This window comes from Rutilus rutilus (assembly GCF_951802725.1).
Source record: "Rutilus rutilus genome assembly, chromosome: 6".
NCBI classification, from domain to species: Eukaryota; Metazoa; Chordata; class Actinopteri; order Cypriniformes; family Leuciscidae; genus Rutilus; species Rutilus rutilus.
The window spans coordinates 10,683,193-10,710,865 of NC_140214.1; the positions used below are offsets into that span (position 1 = coordinate 10,683,193).

General features: G+C 37.2%; 2 protein-coding genes across 10 annotated transcripts in view; both read left to right on the forward strand.

Annotated features, from left to right (window-relative positions):
* Positions 1-7,570: 7,570 nt before the first annotated feature.
* LOC311291628 (dual specificity protein phosphatase 14-like) lies at positions 7,571-8,157 on the forward strand (the record flags this gene model as incomplete). Its single annotated transcript, XM_084410778.1, has 1 exon — positions 7,571-8,157. The coding sequence occupies one exon, from the start codon at positions 7,571-7,573 to the stop codon at positions 8,078-8,080; it is 510 nt and encodes a 169-aa protein (XP_084266904.1). The 3' UTR covers positions 8,081-8,157.
* Positions 8,158-9,323: 1,166 nt separating this feature from the next.
* The window catches only part of LOC311291573 (NACHT, LRR and PYD domains-containing protein 1 homolog), a 29,991-nt gene continuing 11,641 nt past the window's right edge, over positions 9,324-27,673 (forward strand). Inside the window, exons 1-16 of one of the 9 annotated variants that reach the window (XM_084410648.1) lie at positions 9,324-9,483; positions 9,766-9,807; positions 10,464-10,712; positions 10,811-10,852; positions 11,500-13,204; positions 13,997-14,080; positions 14,178-14,345; positions 14,505-14,573; positions 14,778-14,924; positions 15,013-15,171; positions 15,962-16,084; positions 16,387-16,506; positions 17,398-17,474; positions 17,636-17,664; positions 17,920-18,063; positions 18,496-18,632. In XM_084410648.1, coding sequence (XP_084266774.1) covers positions 9,789-9,807; positions 10,464-10,712; positions 10,811-10,852; positions 11,500-13,204; positions 13,997-14,080; positions 14,178-14,345; positions 14,505-14,573; positions 14,778-14,924; positions 15,013-15,171; positions 15,962-16,084; positions 16,387-16,506; positions 17,398-17,474; positions 17,636-17,664; positions 17,920-17,970 — 3,042 coding nt within the window. In that variant the 5' untranslated portion in view covers positions 9,324-9,483; positions 9,766-9,788 and the 3' untranslated portion in view covers positions 17,971-18,063; positions 18,496-18,632. Of the gene's footprint in view, positions 9,484-9,765; positions 9,808-10,463; positions 10,713-10,810; positions 10,853-11,499; positions 13,205-13,996; positions 14,081-14,177; positions 14,346-14,504; positions 14,574-14,777; positions 14,925-15,012; positions 15,172-15,961; positions 16,085-16,386; positions 16,507-16,635; positions 17,475-17,633; positions 17,665-17,919; positions 18,064-18,322; positions 18,368-18,495; positions 20,192-20,456; positions 20,541-20,659; positions 20,729-21,294; positions 21,571-22,045; positions 22,133-22,478; positions 22,599-22,846; positions 23,560-27,673 lie in introns of those variants that run through there. The other 8 variants (XM_084410646.1, XM_084410647.1, XM_084410650.1 and 5 more) reach the window with 8 other exon arrangements.

Below are 27,673 nucleotides of genomic sequence, written 5' to 3' on the forward strand. Positions count from 1 at the left end.
TAGGTCGATAGCTATATGCCAATGCCCAAATGCGAAAATATTGATGTTTAGGGGTAGTAAATTCCAAACAAAGTCATGTGTCAGTCATTTTTTACGTGTTTTTTCATATAAATGTCTATAACTCCGAAGCGAATTGAGATATTTTCACCAAAATTGACACAAATATGCATGGGCTCACTCTGAGGACACATTAAAAAAATGGTGTGACTGAGCCTCTTGGTGGCGCTATAACAGAACAAAACATGAAATTCCCATTGACTTCAATACAGTTTTGTGAAATAAAATGCTATACTAAACAAATGCATTGGTGTAATATTACGAAACTCAGAATGTGCCATCAGCTCCATCCCCTAAAGGTACCCAAAATATTTCGAGACAGCGCCACCTAGTGGTCAAAAGTTATAACAAAATTTCCAAAAAGGCTAATAACTTTTGAATAAATCTGGCTATTGAAATGCCACTGGTCTTAATAGATTCCCTGGGTCAAGCCGAGAACATAGATACCAAGTTTTCCTTATTTGGCCAAACTTCCTGTCCGCCATCTTGATTTTCATTCAAAACCTACTTTTTCGAACTCCTCCTAGACCGTTTGTCCGATTTTCACCAAAATCGAATCGTATCATCTCCAGACTGTGCCGACTAAAACTTATGGATTTCGTGTCGATAGACGAAACCGTTGTCGTATAGCGCAGCAGCAAAGTTGAGGCATGATGCCAAAAGCACTATTCAGGCTTTATCTCTGCAATCCCTTGAAATATTGACACCAAACTTTGTATGTGTCATTGTCACTTCACTCTGACCACATCACATCAGTTTTGTAACTGTTCCACCTATTGGTCGAAAGTGATAATCCATTAAATCATATTCTGAATTACTTTTTATATGATTTTTCAGCCATTTCGCCTAAAATCCTCTCTAAATGTCTTTAATTGCTCATTGTTGCAGTTGGTCTGACACCTTCAGCCATGTTGGCATATCCTGTCATCTGCTTGCGCTTGGCCCCGATAATTGCTGCTTGCAGCTATATTTATTATTATTCTTCCTTCTTCCAACTGGGAGTCTATGGCAGCCCATAGAACCGATTGCGGGAAAGTTGTTTTGGTTTGACATTCTGATAGAGGACAGTCCCAACATTAAATACACCAATTTTGGTGTTTCTAAGTCATTCCCTCTAGCGCCACCACCTGTCCAAACTTTCACTTTTATTTTGCTAATAACTTTTGAACCGTAAGGCCAATCAACAAAAATCTTTTTTTCTCTGATTCCTGAGCTCATGCCGATTCGATTGCACCGTATGACGTCATTTTCCGGCATATAAATATGGCCGCCATTTTGAATGTGCTGAAAAAGCTACTTTTTCGAACTCGTCCTAGACGGTTTGTCCGATTTGCACGAAAATTGAACCAGATCATCTTCAGGTAGTGCTGACAAAAAGTTATGGAATTCAAATTGATTCGTGAAACCGTTTTCGAATAACGCTCGAACAAATTTTACGTAGCGCTTGCAAAAACAGTCGTAGGGCTGTATCTCTGCAACGCTTTATCGGATTCAGACCAAAATTGGTACAAGTCATCACAAGCATGACCTGAGGCTACATGCTGCGTTTCGGCGCAGCGCCACCTACTGGTCCGGAGATATGAAAAATGGCTATTTTTGCTTATAACTTCTGAACAGTTTGTCCAAAAATCATAAAATTGGTCTTGTTAGATTCAGGGCAACATGCCGAGTCGACTGATGTCCAGTGTTACCATATCGGCCATTTTGGCTGTCGGCCATTTTGAATTATGTGCTAAAATGCTGTATTTTAAGAACGCATGAACGGATTGTTACGAAACTTGGTATGGGTCATCAGCACGATGTCTTGAAGGAGCCTGAGAAGTTTCGGAACAGCGCCACCTAGTGGTGAATTTTTTTTTTCAAATGCTAATAACTTTGGGTGTGGTCGACTTATTTTCACGAGACTCATCTAATTAGACTCCTGAAACCTTGCCGAGTCCTACGATACCACACATGCTAGGTTTCGCCTTACGGTTTGTATAGCGTTGTGATTTAGCGCTTAAAAAACATTTGGCTATATCTTTGAAACCGCTAGTCCGATCGAGACGAAACCACCTTCAGAAGTTTGGAAACATAGGTCGATAGCTATACACCAATGCCCAAATGCAAAAATATTGATGTTTAGGGGTAGTAAATTTCAATCAAAGTCATGTGTCAGTCATTTTTTACGTGTTTTTTCATATAAATGTCTATAACTCCGAAGCAAATTGAGATATCTTCACCAAAATTGACACACATATGTATGGGCTCACTCTGAGGACACATAAAAAAAATGGTGTGACTGAGCCTCTTGGTGGCGCTATAACAGAACAAAACATGAAATTCCCATTGACTTCAATACAGTTTTGTGAAATAAAATGCTATACTAAACAAATGCATTGGTGTAATATTACGAAACTCAGAATGTGCCATCAGCTCCATCCCCTGAAGGTACCCAAAATATTTCGAGACAGCGCCACCTAGTGGTCAAAAGTTATAACAAAATTTCCAAAAAGGCTAATAACTTTTGAATAAATCTGGCTATTGAAATGCCACTCGTCTTAATAGATTCCCTGGGTCAAGCCGAGAACATAGATACCAAGTTTTCCTTATTTGGCCAAACTTACTGTTCGCCATCTTGATTTTCATTCAAAACCTACTTTTTCGAACTCCTCCTAGACTGTTTGTCCGATTTTCACCAAAATCGAATCGTATCATCTCCAGACTGTGCCGACTAAAAGTTATGGATTTCGTGTCGATAGACGAAACCGTTTTCGTATAGCGCAGCAGCAAAGTTGAGGCATGATGCCAAAAGCACTATTCAGGCTTTATCTCTGCAATCCCTTGAAATATTGACACCAAACTTTGTATGTGTCATTGTCACTTCACTCTGACCACATCACATCAGTTTTGTAACTGCTCCACCTATTGGTCGAAAGTGATAATCCATTAAATCATATTCTGAATTACTTTTTATATGATTTTTCAGCCATTTCGCCTAAAATCCTCTCTAAATGTCTTTAATTGCTCATTGTTGCAGTTGGTCTGACACCTTCAGCCATGTTGGCATATCCTGTCATCTGCTTGCGCTTGGCCCCAATAATTGCTGCTTGCAGCTATATTTATTCTTCCGTTTCTTCCGACTGGGCGTCTATGGCAGCCCATAGAACCGATTGCGGGAAAGTTGTTTTGATTTGACATTCTGATAGAGGACAGTCCCAACATTAAATGCACCAATTTTGGTGTTTCTAAGTCATTCCCTCTAGCGCCACCACCTGTCCAAAATTTCACTTTTATTTTGCTAATAACTTTTGAACAGTAAGGCCAATCAACAAAATTCTTTTTTTCTCTGATTCCTGAGCTGTTGTCGATTCGAGTGCACCCTATGATGTCATTTTGCGGCATATAAATATGGCCGCCATTTTGAATGACCTGAAAAAGCTACTTTTTCGAACTCGTCCTAGACGGTTTGTCCGATTTGCACGAAAATTGAACCAGATCATCTTCAGGTAGTGCTGACAAAAAGTTATGGAATTCAAATTGATTCGTCAAACCGTTTTCGAATAACGCTCGAACAAATTTTACGTAGCGCTTGCGAAAACAGTCGTAGGGCTGTATCTCCGCAACGCTTTATCGGATTCAGACCAAAATTGGTACATGTCATCACAAGCATGTCCTGAGGCTACATGCTGCGTTTCGGCACAGCACCACCTACTGGTCCGGAGATATGAAAAATGGCTATTTTTGCTTATAACTTCTGAACAGTTTGTCCAAAAATCTAAAAATTGGTCTCGTTAGATTCAGGGCAACATGCCGAGTCGACAGATATCCAATTTTACCATATCGGCCATTTTGGCTGTCGGCCATTTTGAATTATGTGCTAAAATGCTGTATTTTATGAAAGCATGAACGGATTGTTACGAAACGTGGTATGGGTCATCGGCACAATTCCCTGAATGAGCCTGAGAAGTTTCGAAACAGCGCCACCTAGTGGTGAATTTTTTTTTTCAAACGCTTATAACTTTGGGTGGGGTCAACTTATTTTCACGAGACTCATCTAATTAGACTCCTGAAACGTTGCCGAGTCCTACGATACCAAACATGCTAGGTTTCGCCTTACGGTTTGTGTAGCGTTGTGATTTAGCGCTTAAAAAACATTTGGCTATATCTTCGAAACCGCTAGTCCGATCGAGACGAAACCACCGTCAGAAGTTTGGAAACATAGGTCGATAGCTAAACGCCAATGCCCAAATGCGAAAATATTGATGTTTAGGGGTAGTAAATTCCAAACAAAGTCATGTGTCAGTCATTTTTTACGTGTTTTTTCATATAAATGCCTATAACTCTGAAGCGAATTGAGATATTTTCACCAAAACTGACACACATATGTATGGGCTCACTCTGAAGACACGTAAAAAAAATTGTGGGACTGAGCCTCTTGGTGGCGCTATAATAGAACAAAACATGAAATTCCCATTGACTTCAATACAGTTTTGTGAAATAAAATGCTATTTTCATTCAAAACCTACTTTTTCGAACTCCTCCTACACCGTTTGTCCGATTTTCACCAAAATCGAATCATATCATCTCCAGACTGTGCCGACTGAAAGTTATGGATTTCGTGCCGATTGACGAAACCGTTTTCGTATAGCGCAGCAGCAAATTTGAGGCATGATGCTAAAAGCATTATTCAGGCTTTATCTCTGCAATGCCTTGACATATTGACACCAAACTTTGTATGTGTCATTGTCACTTCACTCTGACCACATCACATCAGTTTTGTAACTGCGCCACCTATTGGTCGAAAGTGATAATCCATTAAATCATATTCTGAATTACTTTTTATATGATTTTTCAGCCATTTTGCCTAAAATCCTCTTTAAATGTCTTTAATTGCTCATTGTTGCAGTTGGTCTGACACTTTCAAACATGTCGAAATGTCTTGTCGTCTTATTCTGCTTGGCCCCGGTAATTGCTGCTTGCAGCTATATTTATATTTATATTTATATTTACTAGTCTTATATGAGACTAGTACTTTTTGTTCTGTTTAACCTTTCAAGAGTATAAGTAAAAGAGAATACACTCAGCTGATCATATAATGTACATTCTTTCTCCTCGGCTTTTGGAGCCCTAATAATGTATTGGTTATTTATGAAAACACTGCCTGAATGGACATTATTGCACTTGGACATTATTACTCTGCTACCCGATAGTAGAGTTGAGTATTCCAGCAAGCCGTGTGTTAATGTGGTGTGTATTCTTCTCAATTTAGCTCCTGTGCCCATTTGGGCTGAAGGTCGAGACAGAACCAAACCAAAGCTGGACTGTAACCTACTGGTCTATAGATGACCGACTTCATACTGACAACTACTGGCATGGATGCTGCATCACCTGTTATTGAACAAAAACCTTTTCACCTAGAATTTTCATCCCCCATGAGGAGACACCATGTCTTCATCTCTTGTGAGTGGATATCATTTAAAACATTCTTCAAAGAACTGCTCATTTCTTCTGAATTTATAGTATTTATTGTTGTTGTTAAGTAATGTTGTTGTAATCCTGTTAATGTATGTACAGTATAAATTGCAAACATGCTTGTGTTGGACTCGTGTTTACAGGTTATAGACATTTTAGAGGAGGTAGATGCTGTGTATTTAAAGGAGCTCTAAGTCATGTTTATTTGTACAATGTTGTTTTTGTATATAAATCATTATTACAGTGGAACAAATTGCTATTTTTTTATTTGTAAATTAGCAACTGATTTTTTTTAACCATTGCACAGCACCACTTTATCACCAATAATTTTGTATAACTTTGTAGTTTATTGTTTTATGTCACATGTGAGAATGCAAGTTTATATTTTCTTTCAGATTATGTAATTTCTGTAATAAAATTTGTATCATAGAATGGTAACTTCTTTCTGTTGTTATTTTGTAACTGGCTTAAATGTAATTCAAGATAATTTAGTAAAACCATGTTTACACTGTTGTAATACAACCAATTTATGGTATGTGATCCATGGTTTTAAAACCATGGTTTGCTCCGAAAACCATGGTTACTACAGTCATGGTTACTATGGTTTTACTGTAGTATTACTACATTATAACTGTAGTAGAACCATGGAATCAAAACCATGGTTTTTAAAAAATACCAAAAACCATGGTTACTGCAGTCATGGAAAACTACAATTTTACTATAGTATTACTACAATATAACTGTAGTGAAACCATGGTATCAAAACCATGGTTCGCACCAAAATACCACGGTTACTTTAACTACAGTTCTCCATGGTTAAAATGATCTGCTGTCACTTATGCACATCAATAAATGCAGGCTATTTGTTGCTCGCTACAGTAGCAGTCTGTTGGATAGTTAATATGATTTTACTGTACTGACAGCAGTGTCCTTCAGTGTGACATGCTATAGTGTATACTTCAAGGTTTTTCCTATATTTTAATGCTAAGGAGCTCCAAATATGATGATCCCCTTGTGAGGGACCACCTTCCTAAAATATAAAGACAGCTATATATTTTATAAAAACCCATTTATATGTGATTATGTAAACAAAATTATTATGTTCAACTTATTTTGTTAATGTCTTGAATGTGCATGTTAACTTTCTTAAAAATCTTTTTTCCTTTTTTTTCTTTCTTTTTTTTTTAACAAAATCTTTACTTTCTCTTTTAATTTCCATGTATCCTCTTGCACCCCTCGTGGCCCCCTGTGGTTCTGGGACATTTAAAACTTTTAAAGCTTCACTTTTCAAAGTCTTTATATTTCATGCATTTGTATGAGCTCATTAATTTATAGATATGGAATATTGAATGAAAAATATACTTTTCTTTTTATATTATTGCAAAAAAAAGTTACTATGATTAACATTTGTTAAAAAAACTTGAAATGGTGACCAGTTACAGCATCTACAGTCTACACACTTTAAGTATACTTGTATACCTATACATTTTATTTTAATTGTGCATTTCTCCTATTATTAAATTTAGATTACCTTCTCTCACATGAAGTTTAAAATGTTTAATAGCACTGTTTTATGTAATCTGTTATATGTAAATCTCAACATCGAAATATATTTTATACTGTATAGATTGCGATGCTTTAAGTTACTAGCATTTAGTAGCATTTATAACTAGATTTTAGTTTTTAGTGTTTCATTTTTAATTAAATTAAACTAAATATTGTAGGATTTATCTGCTATTTATCATAAAAATTATTATTAGTTAATATTGACTCATTCCTAATAAGTTTAACCTAAAATATTGTTGTTGAAAAAGTTTCTTTTGTAGGAAGAGCATGGTAGAAATATTTGAAATCATATCATTGCTGGGGCGTTGAATGATCACGATGGTTTGTATGAGATATATTCTTATATGTATTTCAGATTAGTTCTAGAAATATGTAATAGAATATTTATATACAGTAGCCTATATAATATTTCATTAGAGACATGTAAATAATATTTAATATATAATATTTTGTCTCCCTTTTTATGCATTAATTATCCCTTACAGTCCCAGTGATGATCTCTCAGATCACCCCCAGTCTGTACCTGAGTGGAGTGCAGGCCCTGAATCAGTCAGCGCTGGACCACAGAGGGGTCACTTTGCTGGTGAACGCCTGCGCTGAATATCCCTGCCCCGAGTATGAGGGGGTGAAATGCATGTGCGTGCCAGTGGAGGACCGTCCTCACGCCCCTCTGGACCAGTACTTTGACAGCGTGGCTGAGCGGATCCAGCAGAACCACACTGGAAGCTCGCTGGTGTTCTGCTCGGCCGGTAGAAGCAGGTCTCCGTCTCTCATCATGGCGTATCTCATGAGGTTTGAGGGAGTCACACTGCTTCAGGCTCATCAGCGGGTTGTGGCTGCGCGGCCCTTCATCCGCCCGAACGCGGGGTTCTGGAGGAAACTGCTTCAGTATGAGAGGAAACTGACCCACTGCAACAGCATCAGGATGGTGGCCACCTCGCAGGGCGTCCTACCTGAGGCCATCCAGCCCACACAGGACTCGTCATACTGCCTTCATCTATAATTCAGGAGGACGTTTTGAACTGGATTTATTTATATGGTGTGCCTGTGTTTTAAAACTCTTGATCATGTTTATACGAATCAAAAGATTATGTATTTTTTAATAACATTTTTGAACATGGTAGGCTATTACATGTTTCATGGTAATACCATGGTATTCCTTGAAGTACCATCATTTACCATTTATTAATATGGCAATCAGTCAGTACCATCTGATACTATAACTGTACAATGGTAAGCACAAAAAAAAAATTAATTGGTCATATTTGTGGCTTTCTTATTTTCTGTGCAGATTAGAAGCAGCGCCTCACCGCAGTTACTAAGACTGACTATGATAAAAATGTTAATTTGAACCCTGTAAACCCTGACATATTGGTTTAATTGAAGAGTTTATTGGACCTTTAGATAGAATATAAAATAAAATCTAAAACAATTTTGCAAATGTGTTTTACATTTTGTATCATAGATATATTAGGCTTTTATGGCCTAGTATTATAGTGAGAATATGGAGCTCACACTTGTGATTTTTTTATGTCAATTTATATCTCATAATAATATGTCAAAATAAGATGACGTTTAAATCCTTATGATCAAAGCTCTGTACAGTAGTTTTAAGTATAAATTTAATTCAATGCAATACTACGATAATCGAGTCTGTTTTAACATTTGATATTTACATTTTAACACACAAAAAAAACGTATATGCCTATGGAACATCAAGTAGCCTAACTAATTACTTCAGTCCAATCTTCTTCTTGAAATATTATTTAACAATATAAAATATATTCTAACAGTTAAGTTTATGTAAATAATTTTAAAAAATCACTTCGAAAAGACCTGTACCACAACCTGAACGTGTACATTTTTAGAATTACACTAAAATGCCTTTTACTTACCTCCAACCATCACCTGGAGGACATAAATGTAGTTGATTATGTGCAAGTGCAACAGGCTTTGATTTGATTATTTTGATCTATTAGAGGCCTTAAAAATTAGTTTATCAAATACAGGATTTAGAGTTAGGCTAATATTATAAGATAATACAATTATTCAAACTAAAAATCAATATTTCATGTCTATTTATTTTGCTAGTTAATACATAGTAATACGAATGATATTGTGAACGCTGTCCAGGGCTGTGTTTCTCTAAAGCATCGTGAGCTAAGTTGATCGTAGAGATGATGGCGAATTTTGGCAATGGTTCTTCAGTGTACGGGGCAAAATATGATGGGCGGGGCTAATAACTCAGACCGGTGGGTTCATGTCGAGTTCATGTCGAGTGCATGTCGAGTTCATGTAACGTTGTGCGTTTTTCGGATCTAAAAAGCAGACCGTGACGATAATAAAGTGACTTAAAATGTAACAATCCCGTTCAGGTTGCTTCAAAACGCGTCCCTGAAAAGCCAGGTGAGATTCTCGGTGAATTTCGTTGTCGTTTTGTGTAGCCTACGTTTCAAGTGGGTACAGTTCAAAGACCTCCTGTGTACAGTTTTGTTTTGTGTGACTGTATGTTATGTGAAGTTAGGCTACTTCAATGCTAAAAAGTGCGTCAAAGTAATTTTTCCACATGCCACTTCCTTTACCGCATAAGGTAATCTTTAACCATGTGTTATAAAAGCTGTCTCCGACAATTGTTGACATTCCGACTAGGTGCATTAGCTTTACCTTTACCTTTGTTTTATTTCCTAGAAGAAAACGTATGAGACACCACCATGGACCAAGACTCCGAGCGTAAGTTAGTTACTATTAGCCTACATGGTAAAAGAAGAGAAAGTCGTATGCAAAATATTATCTTCCTTAGACTGATTAAAAGTGAAGTGGCCAAAATAAGTATTTTCTACACTTTGGATGTTTGGATGTCATTTATTTATTTATTTATTTATTTTTGCTGATGTTACTTACTTTAACGTTTTATTTTTGCTGATGTTACTTACTTTAACGTTTTATTTTTTACTTCTGTGGTTCTCAATCAGGGGACAGAATGACTTAAAATTATATATTATTAATAATAATATAATTAATATAACTGTCACAAACTGTCAGTTTAGTTTTCATTTTCATGGACTTTTAGCACACCCTTTGCGTTTAAAGCGGCTTTTGTCCAGGTACACTTGCGCATAGTTTTTCAGGTAGCTTTACAGGAAGGTTTCTTCAAGCATCTTGGAGATGTTCCCGCAGTTCTTCTGGATTTAGTCTGTCTCAGTTTGGTGATGATGGTGAGATCAGATCATACCGGTCATTAACATGCCTAAGACTTTTGCACAGTACTGTAAATCAAATGTCCAAATTACTCTTTGATGTTTAAAATATGTATGTTGAATGTCTAAAATGAGCTGTTTTGACTTCCTTTCTTGTGACCAATTATCATTTTATTATCTCTCCACCAGGGGCTCAGTTTGTGGATGCCCACTGGGCGACACTTGTCCAGAAAGTAATCATGGTGATGCCGATAGCGGATGAGCTGCGGTCAGCTGGTGTGCTGGAGTGGGAGCCGTACTGTAAGATCAGAGCAGCAGATATCAACCAGGAGAAAATTAGAGAGTTTTATGAAGTACTGCACTCTGGAGGAGACAAGGTTAAATCTGCCTTTTATTCTAGTCTGGAAAAGCATGAGCAATCTCTGTTTAGAGACTTGGGTAAGAGCACACTAATTTTGCCTATTATACCACATGCATCTAGACCTTTGTACTGAGAAATGTTCTGTTAAATGTTACCTGTAAAATACCTTTTACAGGTAGCATTGCTCAAACTGCAGAAGCACTTGTAAATAGCTTAAGTGAGTATTTCATCTTAATTTCCTAACTTCATTTGTTCATTTAAGTTTAATTTGACTTAAATGCTTATGCTTAGGTTGGAACTTCTCTTTAAAAAAATAAAAAGCAAAGTAAAAGTTATTTTTGTAAGGATAGTTAACACAAACATGAAAATTCTGTAATTTACTCATCTCTCTATTCCATGTAATGGGAATTAATGAGGACTGAGGCTGTAATGCTACAAAATGACAAAAAGCACAAAAAAATTGGTTCAATTGACTTGTCATGAAATCATACCCTACAACCTTCGTAAGCATTTTAAAGCTTCAGAATGGATGATTATGAGTGAATATTGACTTAAATTTTGGTCTGTATCTTTGCTCCAAATCTGTATAACTTCAAAACTGTTGGAAAATGATGCAAGTTGCACGGACGATGATGCGTTTTTTGTCATTTTGGGGCTTTACAGCCCACATTCCCCAATCTTCAGTCACTTTTATGGAAAAGAGACAGAAAAAGTAGTTTGAAACCAGATGAGGGTTAGTAAATTGACACAGTTTTCATTTTTGGCTAAAATTAAGATTAAGTATCTGCATTTTATGTTATGCAACAGTGCTTACAAGCTGATATGTCCATATGTCTAATGAGTTTAACAATGAATTATACTCAGATAAATATAAGAAGTGGATCCAGAAGGAATATGAAAATGTGAGTGAGTATAACTCTCTGCCTGGTGAATATGTGCTGTTGTCCGAGCGCTATACACAACCTCTGATCATCACGAGACACAGAGAGAAGAGAGAGCGAGAAGAAGAGATGTGCTCCGTGGGAGAGAGTTTCCAGCAGCTCCTCACCTCCAGGAATAATGCGGACAAGGGCAGCTCGGTCTTGGATGCGCTTTTCAGTGCCGATAATAAAGGAGTCAGTCCCAGTGCTGTCATTCTTCAGGGGAACTCTGGGCATGGCAAATCCTTCACTGCTCAAAAGATCATGCTAGATTGGGCATCAGGAAACCTCAGCAGAGAGGAATTTGATTGTCTTTTTCACTTGAAATGTAAAGAAGTGAACCACATATCTGGAGAGCAGAGTTTGGCGGAGCTTTTGAGCTACAACTCCAATTTAACATCAGACCAGATCTCACAGATCCTGCAGAAGTCACCAGAGAAAGTTCTCATCCTCATTGATGGATTCGACGAGCTCAGGTTTTCATATAGTGACACGTCGAATACGGCAAAACTCAAGCATCTCTCTGAAAAAGCTCCAACCGAGGCTTCTCTGAAGGCCCTTTTGAGGGGCCACATCTTGTCCGAGTCCTTCCTGCTGGTCACCACCAGATCTACTGCTACAAAAATCCTGGGCGGTCTGCTCAAGCACCCTCAGCGCTTCACTGAGATTATTGGCTTCTCCGAGAGGGAGGTGGAGGAGTACTTCCAGAGGTTCTTTCAGGATGATGGACTCTTCAGGAATGCTTTTGACTGTGTGAAGGCAAACGAAACCCTCATCACCGCCTGCTCCATCCCTGTTATCTGCTGGATCATCTGCACGGTTATGCGGGAGAGGGCGGATGCGACAAGCGGACTGGAAACCACCACCTCTATCTACGTTGATTTTGTGTCCACTCTACTGGAGCATCACTGCCAGAGTTTGAGTCAGTCCGTCCCGACCCTGCTGAGGAGTCTGGGTCAACTGGCAGAGAGAGGAATGCTGGAAAAGCAAGTGGTGTTTGAAGAGAAAAGCGTGCAAGAAATGGTTTCAGGCAGTCCATTCCTGTGCAAGTTCCTCTTTAAGAGAAGAATCCGCCAGGAGACGATGTTCAGTTTCATGCATCTCAGCTTTCAGGAGTTCTTCACCGCTCTGTACTACATCTCACTAAATGAAAGAGAGTTTCTGGATAAACTAACAGAGTGGTTCCACTCTCAAACGCAAAGCTATCTTGCCCTATATTTGGATGAGAAGTTTCCACTGAAGTATGGATGTCCCGAACCTCATTTCCTGCCTGTGATTCAGTTTCTCTGTGGCCTCTGTAATAAAGAAGTGAGAAGCTCACTCAAAGAGACGCACAATCTGTCTGTCCCTTCCTTTGTACAGGCACAGTTGGAAGAATGGATCCTCCATGTTAGCACAGTTAGAGACTACAATTCTCTGCCCTTCATTCTCCACTGTCTCTATGAGCTCCACGAAAAAGAGTTTGTGCAGAAAGCCATGGAAGCTTGGCAAGAGTTAGACATGTCCTGGGATCCACTGAGCAGGACAGACTGCTGGGCGTTGTTGTACTGTCTGGATTGCTGTCCTCACTTCAGAAGCTTGAAGATCAACTTTGCGGCTGAAGAGCTGAAGATGCTTCAGTCTGTATTGTGCAGGACCCCGGCACTAGAGTAAGTGTGCAAATCTAGTGATGAACCAATACAGAACATTTGGGAGATATTGACAGCTATCAGTTATTTTTATGTTTTGGAAATTAATATGATTGTTCATTCTATAAATTAATTGTGGTTAGGTTTAAACATGCTAAATGAAACACAGAAGCATGAATATCTGATGCTGTATATATTTATGTATACCATATGCTATTTTAATACTATAATAATGAATAAATAAATATGAATTTTGAAATGTATAATAATATTACTACCACTACCAGACTCAAAAAGTTTGATATCATCTGACTGGATGGATTCATAGTCTGAAGCTAAAAAATCCCATCAATCACTACACAAATTTCGGTGAAATATGTTGACTCTGCCCACAGACATCCACCTTTGCATTGAGTGATTTTGAGGGTGGAGCAATGGAGGGGTGTGTTTGTTTGGGTTGATTTCAAATATCAACAGTGTTTCTAAGAAATCACTTACTGCACATTTAATTGTGAGAAAGTTAACATTTTAAAATTATTAAAATACTTTAAAAACGTATTCTTTATATTTTTTTGTGAGATATAAATTATTATATATAGAGAGAATTTAAGATGCAATTATGAGGAAAAAAGTGGCAATTAAAAATCAAACTGTCAGGAAGTCAGAGATACACTTTATTAGCTTTTTTATTTGTTTAGTTTTTGTTTGAGGTGGGCTTCCATAGTTTGTTTGTTTACAAGAAAGAAACAAAAGAATATTTAAAAATTGCATTGATCAGTGTGTTCAATTATTTTATTGATTTATTCTTTTTAGGTTGACTGTGCAAAACTTTTCAGACACAGATGTCACTAATCTGCTCTCAGCTCTTGGAGAAGGAAAGCAACTGAGAGAACTGAAGTAAAAACCAGTGACTTTTCTGCACAGAACTGCTAATCCTGGTATGGACTGATAAATGTCACATTGTAAGTGATCAGATTATTAATCTCTTTTACAGGCTGAACAGCCGCTGTCTGTCAGATCAAAGTGTGCAGCAGGTTCTTAATGTTCTGCACAAACAGAAGAGCGTGGGTGGACTTCAGTTAGCGGTGAAGAGCATCACAGCTGATACCGCACTCATCCTCACAGACTTCTTGCAGAGCAAAGGGAAATGGGAAGAGATCAGGTATCAGTAACCTCAAGAATTTTATTTTTTTACATTTGCATACATTAAACTGCACAAGCATTCATAAATGATTGGTCCATCGCCAATCACACATCTAAAACCTAAATACTTTGCTTTCAAGTTTAGATATTAATGTTGACTTTGTACTCTGATTGGCAGTTTAAGGACCAATGATGCGGAGAGTCTCTGCTCGTCTCTCCGGCTCTTCAGCTTTGAAGGAAAGCTTGTGTAAGGATCTCTCCCTCACAACCTGGACTCTAAACAATTCCCTTTTGATCTGTTATTATTATTATTTTTGAATCACTAATAAATACAGTTACATGTCATGTTTTTACTGTATGATGTTGTGCAACCTCTTAACTAAGACTTGGACAAATAAACTTGATTATTGATTGAGATGTTTGAGGAAATAAATGTGTTTCTTGTTGACAGCTTGAATGTGGTGAGGTGGTGTTCAAGCCCACAGAATGAACCTTCACTGTCGGAAATCATTCTGAAATGTCCACGTTCAGAGGTGTCCAGTATTAATGTCAAGAGCTTCTTACAGGCGTTTCACAGTGTCAACTGTATAACAGAACAGTAAGTTTTCAAAACCACCTTCACCTTGCCTTCATGCTCTTTGTATATGGAGATTACTCTCTCTCTAAATGTTTCTTTCTGTCTTTAGAAGTGCAGATTTTGACGGGCAGGTCGATGCTCTGCTGTCTCAGCTGACATCTGTGTCTGGTTTAAGTGCGATAAATCTTTCCGTTCCCTTCCTGACGGAGACCTGGGCTTCCAGAATCCTCTTCCTGGTCAAGTCTTGCACTAAACTGGCTGTGATCAGGTGAGAGTTATTAGCTTTGTCCGTGTCCCTTTAGTTTGTGAGCATTTATATTTGCTATGTACTTTATATACGAGTCATTCTATGATAACTGTTGTGATCATTGTCCAAACAATTCTACATTTCATAAAAATAAAGGTGGCAATAGAAAAAAAAAAACTATTACAATTATTTTTTTATGTTAAAAGATCATGGAAATGTGTCAGGATCATGAAAAATTGGCATGCTTTTTTTAATAAAAAACAAACAAACTATATTTTACCAATAAACAGGAAATTATTGGTTTATAATTATCCTGATAATACTTTTTTTTTTATTTTTTTATCTGCATTAAAATTATCAGAAATAATTCATTATTTTCAGTTTGAAGAGGTTATACAATTTGGCGCATTGTTCGAAAACAATTGTAATGTTTAAGCTCTTGTTTTTTGTTGAACATGAAGTGTGCAATTTCTGCACTACTAGTTTCACCAAAGCAAACAGCAGGTGCTTTGCCATTGGTTGTCATTGATTCAAGCCAGTGTTGATATGTCAGGCTGGTCGGGATGCTAAAACAAAACAGACAAATATTGTGACCGCAGCACGGTAATACACTAATAATACCTGTCTGTTGGGTAATGAGTTTTAAAAGCCATTAAGCTCTAAAATACCTGGAAGAATAAAATGTAATTGCTGCATCTTATAAACAATTTCTTTTTACTTTTTCTCAGCAGAGTTGTAACAGTGTAAAATCACACATTTTTTTATATCAACTTTGTCTTATTATTCTCACAGAAATATCTCTGTTTTGTAGTTTCAATGCTGGTTCATGGGGCTCTGATGGTGCTAAGTGTCTCCCTGGTCTTTTAATGGAAGAGGGAATCAAGTTACTGAAGGAATCTGCAAAACGTTCTGAGTGCATTGTGAACATTAGAGGGTTTGTAATTCACATCCTCACATATCTGTTTACTAGTAGTCATATTTTATGTTAATCTACTAGTGTTATAGACAGCTGTAGATAAATGTGAAAAATTAAAATATGATGTTTTTTGAATTGTGAATGAACATATGCATGTTCACTGATGTTCTTTCACATTTACACTTCTGTGCTCTCACACATTTAGTCACCTCACCTGGCAGCACATATGAGATATTTCCTGGTAATATTTTAATGAAATCCATGTCTTTGGCTGTATTGAATGTGGTAAATGTGTGCTGCTGTTCTGCGTCTCTGTGAAGGTTCAGATGCAGTAAATCCTCTGACCGCTGCACACGTCACACCGAGCAGATCGAGGAGCTCAGCTGCAACCAGAGAGTGACCATTGAGTTCTGTGGAGAGAAATGTACAGAAGACATAAAGTGAGCTCTGATTAGTTAAGAACAATTAAGGGGCTTATACAATGGATTTGATTGTTCTTATTATATACTGTAAAAAACACTCTTGAGTAGGCCTACTGCAATATAATTTTCACTCATATTTCCCTGCAGGTCTAAACTTGTTCTGCCTAATGTAAACTGAAGCTGCTAAATAACTCCAAGTGTGTCTTCAGACTGGCATCCTTATCTGAAGGTCAACTTTGATATTATAGCTTATCGAGTCTGAAGTTACGGAGACAGTGTGTAATAATACACTGTAGGAAGTATTGTTTCTTTTAAGAGTTTTACTTTACCTGTTAGTTACTCCTGCCTGTAGATATTAGCCTATTTAATTTATTTCAAATGTATCATTACAATTTGAATATATTTTTATGCTTATGTTAGACCCAAGCAAAGACATGGCTGTTCGCATCAAGACCCTGTTACTCTTAGCTAGCTTTAATAGTATAAAAGAAATTGTTATGGTTTGAAATGAATAAACTTTGTCTTGATCACATTCACTGCCTTTAATGGTGATCCTGTGTTTGGTTCTAAACAACTGTATTACATCTAGGCTATATTAACATCTGTAAGGACTCGTAATACTCAGAAAGGACAAACGTCATTTTGTGAACGGAATAAAACCATTCGAGTCACTTTGATGAATCGAAATCAAAAACAAAGCATTAAAAGATGTTTTAATTGTCTTAATTACGTCTTAATTGTTTTGATTCAATATGTTATACAGACTGCCTTCGTCTTTCCTTTTATGAAAACACATCAAATCAACAGCTCGAACTGTTTTTCTAGTATGATTTTGCATTGCCGTATTACATGTTTTTTGGTCAAGAGATTTGTCTAGATACAGTTCTCTTTCTGACATCCGCTCAAAAGGCAGGAAGCGACTGATCACGGAAACACCATCCTGTGGTTCAACTTGCGTCATTCAGGCTCTCACCCCTTGAAAAAAGGTAACGTCGCAAAACTCATGCTAACTAAAACTTGTTCTGCTGGAAAGACTTGTTGTTATCGCCATGCGTTTTTTCTTTTAAGTGTGATATAAAATATCCTTAAAGTTTTGAAAATTCACATTCACTTTTGTATTATTGATTGTGTGTTTCTATTCTTGCAGAGGGTGATCTGAAATGGACGCTTTTTACGGTACGTCAACTAGGCATTTTCTAACTATTAGTATAATTTCATCAGTGAAAATTAAAGAACTTAAGTTAATGTTTCAAGTTTTATTTTTAGTCTGTAAAACAAAAAGTTATGTCATATCTTTCTCTTCTCCTCAGCTGTACACCAAGCTTGTATTGAATCGAATAAGTGTTCATTTAATTCATGATATTTAAGGCTAAAAGCAACAACATTAATACAGTGTTATTATGGGTGTCTAAATTTCTTCCCATTATCTAGAGTTTCTCAGTAAGAAGGACATTTCCACATCTCACTCTGGGCCAAATGTGAGCGCTGCAGCTCAGAGTGGAGGCCATATTACAGCTCCTGTACTCACTGACAATACAATAACAGGCAATGTCCACATCATACACAATGCACCTGGTAAGAAAAATGTGTTGTTCATTCATAGATGCTAATAATATAGACTATTATAATTTTTCTGATAATGCATTGAGTATTTTCATGTGTGTAATAATCACAGGTCACATGCTAAAATGTATTCATTGTTCTATTAGAAGAAGGATCTAACAAATACTTGCTAAAAAATATATATTAATGCTGCCTATATATGTTTTAGATTTAGCTGTTGACAATTTATAATTTATTGATATTTAAAGAAAGTTTGTCTTATTTTCTGCAGGTTTTACTTTGTATCGCCCACCCTCTGAAAAAACACAAACCTCGGGTAATAGATAAAACTAATATGTCTTGAATGTTGTTCCTTCCACCTCTGAAATGTCTTACTGTATTAGAATCATAATTTGTTTTAAAATTCACTAACCCTTTTTAAAATTGCTTATTTTATGTGTGCAGAAACAAGGTCAGTGATTTTAAAACACAAGACGCGGATCTGCAGCGAGTATCAGTGTGTGACCGAGTATAACTCACGGGCTGGTGAACATGTGCTGCTGTCTCAGCGCTACACACAACCTCTGATCATTCAGAAACATAGAGATCCAAAAGAGAGAGAAGAAGAGATCTGCTCGAGTGGAGAGAGCTTCCAGCAGGTCCTCAGCGCCAGGAGCAGTGATGACTCCGTCCATCTGAACTCTCTGTTCGACCGAGATAGTCAGGGGATCAGTCCTAGTGCTGTTATACTGCAGGGAAATTCTGGGAACGGGAAATCCTTCACTGTGCAGAAGATCATGATGGACTGGGCATCTGGTGACCTCTACAAAGAGCGGTTTGATATTGTGTTTCACTTAAAGTGTAAAGAAATAAACCGCATTCCTGGCAAAAAGAGTTTGGTGGAGATCTTGAGCTACAGCTGCAGTTTAACATCAGATCAGATCTCACAGATGTTACAGTCACCAATGAAGGTGCTTTTCATCATTGATGGATTTGATGAGCTGAGACTCACACAGGACATTTATGGCATGTCACCAAACACTGATCCGCTTCAGAAAGCCCCACCTGAGGTCGTTCTCTGTGACCTGCTGAGGGGTCGAATCCTGCCAGAGTCCTTCCTGCTGGTCACTTCCAGATCTACAGCTACAGACACACTGAGTAAACTGCTCAAAGGACCTCAGCGTTTCTCTGAGATTATGGGCTTCTCTGAGAAGGGGGTAGAGGAGTACTTCCAGAAGTTTTTTCAGAATGAGGAGCTTTTCGGGAAGGCTTATACATTTGTGAAGACAAATGAAACTCTCATCACCGCCTGTTCCATCCCTGTCGTCTGCTGGATCATCTGCACAACTATCAAGGAACGATTCAAAAGTGGTGCAGATGTAACAAGTGGACTGGAAACCACCACCTCCATCTACGTTGACTTTATGTGTACTCTACTGAAGCATCACTGCCAGGGTTTGAGTCAGTCCATCCCGACCCTGCTGAGGAGTCTGGGTCAGCTGGCAGAGAGAGGGATGCTGGAACAGCAAGTCCTGTTGGATGAAAATACTGTTAATAAAACAGTTTCAGACCCTGCTGGCAATCCATTCCTGTGCAAGTTCCTGTTTAAAAGAACAATACGTCAGGAGACGATGTTCAGTTTCATGCATCTCAGCTTTCAGGAGTTCTTCACCGCTCTGTACTATGTCCTTCTGGATGAAGAAGAGTCCCAGAGGAAATGGACACAGCCATTTTCCATTGATGACTCAAGTCTGACTAGTGCTCCAAGCTGTTCAGCTGTGGTTCAGTTTGCATTTGGTCTGCTGAATAAGGATGTGAGACGCACACTTGAGAAACACGGTCTCTTTGTTCATCCAAAAACACAGGCTCTTCTGAAAGAATTGATTTTGAAAGAGCTTCAAAATAAAAATTTTGAGAGTAGAACATTTTTTTTCTTTCACTGTCTCTATGAACTTCATGAAGAGGACTTTGTGAAAGAAGCTATGGAAGCCTTGAATAAAATTGATTCATATGCTGCAGTCATGAGAAGAACAGACTGCTGGGCGCTGCTGTACTGCTCTCAGTGCTGTCAGTGCATGGAAGAACTGTATATTGACACCAGTATAACTTCTGAAAAGTTTTTTATGATTCTGCCAGTTCTCCACAAGTTTAAGGAAGTGAAGTAAGTGCTTTGTTCCAAAACAGATATTCAGTAGATCTAATTAATTTATCTAATTCATTCTATTTTTATATAAACATACCATCACTAATTGGTTTACTTTTATTTCTTGCTTGTGGATTTATTATTCTTTAATTTAAATGTGTCTGTATACAGATACATATTCCATACATTTTACAAATGTGTCATTATGTTTTTATTGTTTGTTATTGCAAGTTAACTTCAATTATGTAGTCTGTACATTCATCTTCTGGATTTGATTTTGAAGCTTGACTGTTGAAGATTTATCAGACTCTGAAACTACTGAACTGATGTGTGCTCTCACAAGAGAACAGACCCTGAGCTCTCATTGGTAATGTCTCAAAACACATTTTATACATTTCATGTGTTTTACATACATGAGCTATCATCCTTTGTTGTGCTTTTGTATCATGTTTATTTTTTTATTTTTTTCTGTCATTTGATTCACAGCTTTGATGTTGACAACCCATTTACAAAATCTCTCACAATTCATCTGTCAATCAGTAAAGAGCTCTCCAGGTGAAGAAAAAGTGATTTTTTTTTCTGTTCATCAAATAGCCGTTTCTAATGATAACCAGAATAGTTATGTGACGATTATATTTTGGATAACCAGTTATATCATCACGTGTTCAATAACCACAACAGCTTAATCTACCAGTGCACGTGTACGTCAAGTCAAGTCAAGTCACCTTCATTTATATACCTCTTTAATACAATAAAGATTGTTTCAAAGCAGCTTTACAGTGATAACAGGTACATTTTAAAATACGTATAAGCCTTTTCCTGGCAAACATCTGACATTTATCTAGCCTGTTTTTTTCTGCACAATCTAATACATTCAGAATTATGATGGTAATAATGCAGCTAAATTGGTGACCCAAAACATCTCAAACAATAAAGTATCACACTTCAGCTTCTTTGATTAATGCTGACGATGCAAATAATGACTGGTGCACAACAGACCATCCATTGATCATAATAATAAATATATCACACAAAGGTATTCTAAGAAAGGACTTGTTGGTTTACAGACACAACAACAACATTGATACCATTCTTTTGTTTTGTTTTTTGTTTTTGTATAGTATCCACTTCTACTATTACTATCGTCCACGTTGTGAAGACCTAGGAGCATTTTTCACATCACTCAGTCTAGCCTTTCCAAAAGCAGGACTAATCGACATCGACTGGACCAGACTTTCTCAGACAATGCACAGAGGAGATTCAAATGCATGGTTGTCTTTTCTCTGTTCTTTCTCTAAACTGAAAAGGATTGGAATGACAGTGAACTGTCTAAGTAAGATGTTGTCTGTTTGGACCCTCCAAATCATCAAGAACTGCTCCAGTCTAACAGAACTCAAGTAAGAAAAAGATATGAAATCACCTTCTGTCTTGTTTCTATTTCAATTTGTCTGTTATTAGGAACTGTGTAGACCATATTTAAAGGGATAGTCCATCCAAAAATGAAAAATCTGTCATTTATTTTACTCGCCCTATTGTTGTGCCAAACCTGCATTTTTTTCTTCTGAGGAACACAAAAGAAGTCATTTTAAAGAACGGTGGTGTCCCAAACCGTTTCAGATGCCATTGACTTCCATTGCATGAATAAAAAATACAATGGAATTCAGTGTGAATGAAACTGTTTTCTTACCAACCTTGTTCAAATGATCTTTGTGTTCTGCAGAAGAGTCAGTCATAGAGGTTAGGAATGGCACGGCCCTCATCTATTTAAATCTCTATGGAATAGTTCAAATTAATGAGTGAAAAAGTATAAAGTATGGAATTATCAGTCCCTAAAAACAAAGTCATTTTATCTGTTTGTATATCCACATCTAGGGTGGATGCTTGCTATTTACTGAAGGAAGGAATCAAGATCTTGCAGAGGTCACGCACAAGACCAGCCTGTATTGTGACATTTCAGGGGTTTGTATTGGTTTATCATCACACATTTTGCATCAGTAAATCTCTTTTCCATGCAATTTCATTGAGACTAGAGCTTTCAACCTTTAAAAAGGACACAGAAAAGTATGACTTATGCATATTCCATGTAATCCACATAATACCTTTTTTTGATAAACAAACCAAAAAGTTTGAGAATTGCTATTCATAGATTTATTTTTCTTTACATTATCCCTATATCTCCTAGTTCATTAGCAGTCAATAACAACGTAAATTTTGGTCTGTTTCTCACACAAATAATTGATACAGCAGTTTGTCAGGTTTGTTAAAGACTCTGAAGTGATGCTGTGCTTTGTGCTTTCTGATGAAGGCTCATATGCAATAAACAGTCTCAAAAATGCACAAAATTTGAGGACTACAGACTTCGCTGCAACCAGAAGGTGAAGATTCATCTGAATTCCCAGGGCTTGTTTATGGAGGCTTGGCAAAAGTAAGTTATGACTAATGTTAAAAACTAAGAGTGCACCAGTAATGAGATGCACCAATGATGAGAACTGTAATATGACCATTTTTTTATGATTTATACAATTCTATTTGAATATTGTATATTAAATGTACAAGTTTTCAGTGCAATAGCATCATTGTGTGCAGTGTGGATCTTAACATACTGGTCGGCTTTGTATATAGACATATTTCTACATCATTTATCATGTTTTATCTCTTGTCTCCATTTCTAAGGCCCTGGTTTTGGAAGGATATGGCAGAGTATGATAAGGATCACTTTCCATTAAGGCCCTGGTTTTGGGACTAATGGCACAGCTTGATAACTAGGAGAAAACTGCTATCATCTTTGCAGCATCTTTACCTAGAGCTGTGAGTGGGAATAAAGAATTCAACCAAATATATCTAAAATCATTTAGGTGCATGTAATAGTAATAGTCATGTGTCAATTTATTGGTATATTGTGTTTCACAATACATATTGTTTCAAAGCAGCTTTACAGAGTTTTACGATGTTGATGCTTAATTGTCTAATTAACCGTTTAGAGCTGAATGATAGTATAGTTTATACGTTAAGACAATATTTGAGATTTGCTTTATAGTATATATCGTGTAACCATGTGAGAATATTGTATGCATGCAGAAAAAAAATGTTTATATATGGGGTTTTAATTTACACAGAGACATGGAGAATTATGAATCTGTAAGGTTTTGTACAATTTATAATAATTTGGTGTATTGACAAGCCTATTTACTAGTATTTGATGATGTTTATCACTGCCACAGATAAATGACAGGTTTTAAGATTTTGGTCATATTTTAGGGACTTCACTGTTAGTGCCTTTTAGAAGAGTCATATTAGAATCTGGAAGTTATGTGTTTTGATTTTACAGAACTGAGACTTAAAAACAAACTAATAAAACATGAAAACAAAATCTCTGTCTCTGTATTTGAATTTACATCGATCATGAATTAAAGGAAGGAGGTACCACACCCAGAAACAATTCACACAAAAATGTCTAATCTCGTTCTGTCCATGTTCATATGTACAAATATATGCATATCTCTGCAGCAGCTTGTTTTCTCACTCAGCAGCATGTGTGTGTGTGTGTGGCTGTATCGTTTATTTAAACTTTGCAAATGAAAAGTTGCTTTATAGCTGTATAGCAATAGTCTCTTTCAGCTATTGCACAACTCTGCTCCAAACTCAAGATCTAGAGCAGCTGTGAAAAGCTGTGGCATTGGCTGTACAGCCTAAACTATCTGGAAAAGATGTTTGTTTGGAGGAGGGCTCTGGGGGTTATTTAGCGTAGCAGATCTATTCTGCCAAGACCAAATACCTTAAAAAAGAAAATACTACAGAAGTCAATGGGGTCAATGCTTGGTTACCAACATTGTTCAAAATATCTTTTTTTGTGTGTGTTCAGCAGAAGAAATAAATTCATACATGTCTGGAACAACAGAATTTTAATTTAAATAGTCAAAAAAATTAGGTTGAATGTCAAGACCAAGATGTTGGTTGACAGACTGACAATAACCAGTTAGATTTTATAATATAGTCTAGCTGTCGCTTTAATTGATACCGATTCTGTTTGTGTGTGTTTGTTGTGTGTGCAGTATCTGGATAATATCAGAGTGTCAAGACCCACCGCCACCTTTAAAATCACTCGACCTCAACTTTCCACTCTCAGAGCTAATCAAAACTTTTTCAGATATTTCATGAAAGGAGATCCACAGACTATTCAACAGACATTAAACTTAATTTTAGTAACTATGATATATTTGAAGTCATAGATTCTGTAATCTAATAAAACATGAAAATGTCTCTGTCAATTAAACTAATATGTGTACAAGTTTGTCAGGTGTCACTTAAAATGGATTCAACCAAAAATTAAAATGGCCCTTTTACACATCTTTATGTTGTTCCAAAACATGTGTGAGTCTCCTTTGATTAAGGCTAATGTAATTAATAAAGGGGAATCATATTTTCCCTGTATTGAATTCTACATAAAACTGCATGTGTCATGAAGAGAAAGAGCTGCAATTGTTCATAGAAAATCTGAAATAAATAAAAATGACAGACAGAATTGTGCTGGTCAAACACTTAATGCCCTGGGTTTATTAAACATTTTTTGTCATATAAGTTTTTTTTTTTTTTTTATTCATTCTTCCAGGTGGGACTAAAAAACACCTCAAAGATAGATGATGCCATTGGAACGGGCATTCAGATTGTGGTACATCCAAACAACAACTACGAGTAGCCTTGTGAGGTACCGTCCTCTTCACAGAAGAGAGCTCATGCTGGCCCCACAGGAAGGGTGCCACCATGAAGTCTTACAGGAAACAAAACGTCCCTTTTTTGTTCGTTTTCCTTATTTTCATATAAAGTGGAATGATGATGATGATAAAGAAACATACTGAGATGTCACTGTAGTCCTCTCCCTTATGAACTACTGTTACACACGAATAACAGACAGGGGACGTACAATCAGTCATCAAAAACAGAGGTAATAAAAATAAACCCATTTTTTAAGTTTCACAAACCCCAAATGAAAAAGGGTCTCTCAGATTCCAGAAAAAAAAAAAAAAAAAAGACTCAGAAAACATACAAAAGCAGCATTGATTAAAAAAAAAAAATTTACAAAAAAATAGTGCTTGAGTGGAGTGGGAGCAGCCACATGAGAAAGAGAGAGAGAGACAGATGAACCCCTGCTGCTTTTCCAACAAGAGATGTTCACATACAATGGCTTTACCTACACACACACAGAAACCCAGGAGGTTACAGTGTAGTAAAAAAAATAAGAATTTAAAGGGGGAAAAAACTAAAATAAACAAAACAAAACTGTAAACACCTCACAATAAATAGATAAAACAGCAGGTTTTGCACCATGCATGTGACACATACATTCAAATACAGTCTCACAAACACTTGAACATTCACAATCTCCGACACGCACACACAAACTGCACACACGCTACGAAGATCGCAGTTTTTTTCAGATTTTTTTCCCAAGTGCAAAACATCACAAATGAACGATTTCTGTATTCAAGTAATGTTATATACAAGGGGGTGTATTACAAATATGTATGTACATAGAATATTTTCAATATTTCATAATTTACATATGTTGATATTTTAACAGTAACAAAATTGAGGAAAAACAAAAAAGATGAGCATTGCAATTAAGTCCCAACGGCTGCCACGGAAACAGCGTCGCTACGATGCATAGCACCTAAAGGAGACGCCTCGATTGAGAGGTGGTGTGTGAACGGCTGAGGGGGCGGGGCTACGTGACCTCCATGGCAACTGTGTTGTCTGTTAGACTGTTTAACGGCGGTTTCTCTTGATCGTGATTTTCCCTGCAAGACAAAACTCGATTACATCAAGTGATCATGTGACTTCAAATTAAACCTATTACTTAAGTCTAGTAAATCACAAAAAAAAAAAAAAAAAAAAAGTTGCTAAATAAAAAGAAACACTAACAGCAGGGTTCCCACACCTTGAACTTCAAATTCAAGGATCTTTCAAGAACTTTCCAGGTCCAATACCCTCAAGTTCAAGGACTTAATGTGGGAACACTTTTATTGTGTCCAACAACAAACGTTGAGGTTCCATCGTAGTAGTTTTGTGCGTGTGTGAACGTCATGGCAACGTACAACACAAACTTCTATACTCTTTGACAAAGTACCTCACACGGGAAACACTTAACGTAACGTGTAAATGCGCGTAACTGACGTAAATCAAACAAGCGAAATAACACATTAGCGGACCGGAGGGAATAATATGGAATTTTTTCCTAGCACAAAATAAATTCAAGCACTTTCAAGGACCTGTATCTATGCAATTTTAAAAAACTTTCCAGGGCCTTAATTTTTTTTTCAGATTCACATATTTTCAAGGACCCGTGGGAACCCTGACTAACAGTTACTAAAACATTTTTCTCTACAACGTAAATTACACAGCCATTTTTGAAGCACTTATGTTCAGTTTTTAAAACATAAGTAGCCTAACTACAGTAGTCTACATTTGAAGTGGATCAATAAAGTTCATCAAAGTTATACATGAATTTTGAACAATACCCGTTCTTGTAATAGGACAACTTTGATGAAAGTTGATTGATTGAACTTTATTGATCCTCTGCAAATGTTGACTACTGTAGAAAAGACAGCTTGAGGTGCGAGTGTGTAATTTACTTTGTAGAACAAAATTATTAAAACCCTAATCTATTTTTTTCTAATTTTCAAAGCAATAACGCTCACTCTCACGGCCCCGCCCACCAGCGCTTGGCCAGGGGCGGGGCCAGCTGTGCTGACGTGATGATTGGCCGAGGAGGTTCCGTTGTTAGTGGTGGTGGTGGCAGCAGCGGGAGAGGGGGATGAGGTGAAGGTAGGGCTGGCAGATGGAAGGATGGACGACACTGCAGAGCTTGTGTGATGTAAGCCCTTATAGACGGCTGCGGAGTCAAAGTTAAAGTTCCAAACGTGAACTTATAAACGTGTAGTGTAAAGTGTTAAGAATGTACATTCATTTTTTGTTTTACAAATGAAAAATGAATTTATAACTAGATTTACTGTTAACTGCGGAAACATGTCCATTTTGGGAAAAAGAGTAAAGTGTCTTCAAACAGCATTGCATTTTTAGTGCAAACTAATGACAACAACAGAAGAATGTATTCTCATGACTATTTAGCCAAAACGGAAGTCTTAAAACATTGTCCCATGTAAAGAGGACAACCATTCAATCGAAATCAGTAAGCCCATCAACAAAATTCATATTCATATCAACATGCAGTGACATGACATGAGGCACTAGAGACGCTGTCACAGGCTGTATTTTTGTAGGACCTAAAACCTTTGTAAGCATTTTAAAGCTTATATTAGCCGCGTTTCCACTGTCGGGCCAGGGCCGGGCCGTGCTAGTGCGTGCCAGGGCCAGTCGCGTTTCCACTGTCACTTCCGGGGCTTGATCGGGGCTTACTCGGGGCCAACGGCCAGGATTTCTGGCCCGTCGAATACCTTGGTCCAAAGCGGGCCAGCTCGGGCTAGAGGAGTGGTTACCAACAGA